Source organism: Vicia villosa, linkage group LG3 (assembly GCF_029867415.1).
Source record: "Vicia villosa cultivar HV-30 ecotype Madison, WI linkage group LG3, Vvil1.0, whole genome shotgun sequence".
Lineage (NCBI taxonomy): Eukaryota > Viridiplantae > Streptophyta > Magnoliopsida > Fabales > Fabaceae > Vicia > Vicia villosa.
Window position 1 is genome coordinate 47482393 of NC_081182.1, and position 4729 is coordinate 47487121.

A 4729-nucleotide genomic window follows, 5' to 3' on the forward strand; every position below is an offset into this window, starting at 1 on the left:
AACTCAATATAGTGAGGTTCATATATATTGTACAAAAAACTCATAATTTTGTCTAAAATATAATATAAATCTCTTAATTCTAATTTGTGTAAGACGCCCATAAGGAAAAGGGGCATAAAAAATCATATGAAATAAATATAAACTATTGACTAAATAAAAAAAACTATTTGAATTAACTTCTAAACTAGTAACAATTAGATATTAAGCCCGTTTGTTTCTGTTTTTTTAAAATAACTTTTATAGCGTTAAATATTTTAGCTAAAAATTACATATAACTTAAAAAAAATAAATAAAAAGTTGATTTAAATAATTTTGTTAAAATTTTTATTTTAAATATTTTATTTTTATATTATAATTTTTTAATATTAAAATTTCCAAAAATCACTTAAAATATTTTGAATAGCTCTTCATAAAATTATTTTTATATTATAATTTTTTTTAATATTAAAATTTCCAAAAATCACTTAAAATATTTTGAATAGCTCTTCATAAAATTATTTTTGAAATAATTGAAAAATGATATGATTTTGACTAAGTTTTAAACTTTAATAATATATATTTGTTTTATAAATTTAATTGAAGTATATTGACAATGTAAAAGAAGTTTTATATCATCAGTGAATCATAATCATTAAATTTTTATAGGTGTTTGGCTTTTTTTATAATCACATATAAAGTAATATTTGTGAATGATTGTTTGTGATGCACTAGTTGTGTAAAATAGATTACACATAGTACATAACAATTATTCTCCTGTTTTATTATACGTCAAAATTAATCTTGTAATTTATAAAAAAATAAAATAATTATTTTTATTATTTTTTAAAAAAATTATAAAAATAAAAATTCTTAAAAAAATTACTTTCTCAAAGATAATACAAACGGTTGTATAAATTTATTAAACAAATCTGTTTTACACATATAAGCTTATAAATCATAAATCATAAACTTAAAAAAATGAGTTTACCAAACAAATTTAGGATCTAGAAAGAATATTACTTGGTGAGGAGGTTAGTAAATATAGAATAATCTAATCAATCATCAATACACTTGCATCAATGAGATGAAAAGAAAAAATGTATTGAACTTGCGTGACAAGACAAAAATCGATGTCTATAAATATAGCACAGAACCTCACCAGAATGTACCATATAAAAAAAAAACCGCTATTCTTCTCAGTTCTCACTCACAGTGTTTCTTTTTCATTTTTCATCAATGGTGACTCACTGAGTCGAATCTAAGAAAACTTCCGATTCGTAAAATGTCGCTTTGTTTCTCAACTTTCTCCTTTCACCGTCTTCCTACCTGAGTTCCTTCTTTCACTCTCTGTAAGCTTCTTCTTCTTTTATGGATTCTCGTTTTGGTATGAAGAAAATTCATGAAAAATACCTTATTTCTCTTGTTCTTAATTTGAAATTTCGAAAATGATTATTTGATTTCATGGCATAAATTATTATATTCATGTTTCGTTTTCAGTGTTTTTGATTATTCCATTTGAAATTGACATGCAATTTATGTGTTGTAGGGTAACTGGACTACGGTTTGCAAGCAATCTCTTGTTCTCTGAATTTTGCCATTGCATTAAGTATTGCAGCGATGTAAAAATTTTTAGTATTATCAAATATCAATTCAAATAAGCATTTGATTTGATCAGCTGATCTTAATTTCTCTGAAAGTTTCATTTTCCAGAAATCTTGGTTTGGTTCCGAGCCATGATTTTTGGAAAGAAACTGCTAGTAGGTTACATATTTTAGGCTTTTTAGTTCTTGTTTACTGCTTAGGTTCAGGTATGGGCTACTTTTGCAGTAAGAGTGAAAACCTGAAAAATGAGAAGGGAAAATTAGTTGAGATGTTTTGATTTTAATAGTAATCGTAAGGTTCATAGCTTGTTTATTTTTGAGCCAGCAAGATTATGAACCTGTAAATTGCGAATGGCTTGTTTGACAGTTAGTCCAATGTATGAAAATGGTGAATATACTAGTTGGTTTAGTCGTCATGCAAGGGATTCAATTTTGATTTACCTAACTGTTGGTGGATCGGTGATCCCCATGCATATTATGGAGACGGATTCCATTGCTTCGGTGAAGCTGAGAATTCAAACCTTTAGAGGATTTTTTGTAAAGAAATCGAAACTGGTTTTTGAAGGGAAGGAATTGGCTCATGACAAATCATGTGTCCGTGATTATGGTGTTGCTGATGGGAATGTATTGCATTTAGTTCTAAGGTTTTCTGATCTTAAAGCTATTACAGTTAGGACTTTATCTGGTAAGGAGTTCGGGTTTTGTATCGAGAAGACTAGGAATGTGGGTTATGTGAAGCAGCAGATTGCAAGGAAAGGGCAAGGATTCTTCGATCTTGCGGATCAAGAATTGGTATGGAAGGGCGAGGCACTTGATGACCAAAGACTTATTGAGGACATCTGTAAGGATAATGATGCTGTGATTCATTTGTTGGTCAGGATATCAGATGCCAAGGTAAGAACTAAACCAGTAGAAAAAGATTTTGAATTATCAATTGAGGCATCGTCCGCACCTGATACAGTACAAAATTTAGCTGCAGACCAGCTAGGGCCACTGGTCCCGAAAAGGAACCGGTTGACTAGTGAATTTCTTTTGGAACCAATTTTTAAGAATTCCAATATCAAAATTCCACCACTGATCCAGGAACTAGTTAAAATTACATTAGAGGGGTTAGAGAAAGGCCGTAAGCCAATTCGATCATCAGAGGGATCAGGAGGAGCTTATCTCATGCAAGATCCATCTGGCTTAAAGTATGTGTCAGTTTTCAAGCCTACTGATGAGGAGCCAATGGCAATTAATAATCCTCGGGGCTTACCTATCTCAGAGGATGGTGAAGGTTTAAAGAAAGGAACACGAGTAGGGCAAGGTGCGTTGAGAGAAGTTGCAGCTTACATCTTGGATCATCCGAGGAAAGAACCTCGCTCATATCATAACAATGAGGAGCAAGGGTTTGCTGGAGTTCCGCCTACAGTTATGGTCAAATGCATGCATGAAGGGTTCCATCATCCTGAAGGTTACAAGAATGTTTCAAGAAATGTTAAAATAGGATCACTTCAGATGTTTATGAGGAACATTGGAAGCTGTGAAGACATGGGCCCTAGTGCATTTCCGGTGAAAGAGGTACACAAGATCTCTGTGCTGGACATCAGGTTGGCAAATGCAGATAGACATGCTGGGAACATTTTGGTTTCCAAGAACGGTGAAGATGATCCAACTGTCCTTATTCCAATTGATCATGGCTATTGTCTGCCTGAGAGTGTAAGTCTGAATGAATTGGTTCTTTTTTTTTTCGGTCTGAAAATAATTTAAACTGATGTTGTTTTGCCCGTTTTGCAGTTTGAAGACTGCACTTTTGACTGGTTATATTGGCCACAAGCTCAAGAACCTTACTCTTCAGACACCATAGAGTACATAAAATCTTTGGATGCAGAAGAAGATATCAAGCTTTTGAAGTCTCATGGATGGGAACTTCCTCCTGAATGTGCCCGGATCCTTCGTATATCAACCATGCTGCTTCAGAAAGGTGCAGAGAAAGGACTCACTCCTTTCACCATAGGTTGCATCATGTGTAGAGAAACACTGAAGAAAAAGTCTGTCATTGAGCAGATTATTCAGAAAGTGGAAGAGGCTGCACTTCCCGGAACAAGCGAAGCTGCATTTCTTGATCTTGTTTCTGTGATCATGGATAATCATTTAGAAGGCCTATTCCCATGACTGAATTGTAGTATACACATGCTGCAATTTAGAAGGGCTATTCCTATGACTGAAATCGGCTGTGGTTAAGTACTTCCAATAACCAATCAAGAATTTGATGCTTATGTTGATATATAGACTTTTGTGTTTTTTATACTACATCTTATGGAATTTCTGTGCAATATCATACCAATGTTCTGTGCTGCTTGAGCTAATATGTAATGTTGAAAATTAATGTTGAACTACAGTGAATAATACTGGGCGAAAGAATTGTTGGGAAGAATGAGAACACCAGCACAAATAAATATCGTTTAAAAGAAGTAATATCATACATATTATACTCTCCTTGTTTTTTATTATATGCCACTTTAAGAAATAATATAAAATCAAAAGTCCTTTCATAATATCTTTAAATCAGTAAAGAATGATAATTTTGTTAAATAGATATAATTTTTCTTTTTTATATATATAAATTATTTATTTTTTAATATATGTGAAGTGCCAAAATGATTTATATTGAAAAATGGGAGAGTATAAACTTATATGTTTTCAAAAATGTGTTTATTAATTGTTTTCACAAACTTATAACATATTTTTATTAGCTTATATATTTCTTTCATAAAAATAACGGATAATAGATAATTTATAGAATATAGGCTACTAGTTTAGTTTTGTAATGTTTTGATAAAGTGCATGTTTGGTTTGACTTTTGAAAATGTTAAAAGCAATTTTATATGTGTAGAATTGATTCGGAGTGATTTTAAGATATTTGGTTAGGAAAAAGTATAATTGATTTTGTCTCTAGAATTGATTGTATTTGAAATTAGAATTTGTTTATGTTTGGTTTCACGTTTGAGGCATCTAGAATTGATTCTGGACATCTAGAATTGATTTTGACGTATTTGGTTGATCTCGAGCAGAATTGATTATGTTTTCCAGAATTGATTCTACTTAAAGCTAAGATTTGTAACTTTTGATCAAACGTGATTTTTAAATGTGATTTTTACACTGAAATT

At 31.2% G+C, this 4729-nt stretch overlaps 1 protein-coding gene across 1 annotated transcript; it reads left to right on the forward strand.

The window, feature by feature from the left end:
* The first annotated feature begins 1123 nt into the window (after window positions 1-1123).
* On the forward strand, window positions 1124-4050 carry LOC131655634 (phosphatidylinositol 4-kinase gamma 3-like). The gene is made up of 3 exons (XM_058925473.1): window positions 1124-1328; window positions 1526-3278; window positions 3357-4050. Exons 2-3 carry the CDS (start codon window positions 1932-1934, stop codon window positions 3732-3734), a joined length of 1725 nt encoding a protein of 574 aa, XP_058781456.1. The 5' UTR covers window positions 1124-1328; window positions 1526-1931; the 3' UTR covers window positions 3735-4050.
* The last annotated feature ends 679 nt before the right edge of the window (window positions 4051-4729 follow it).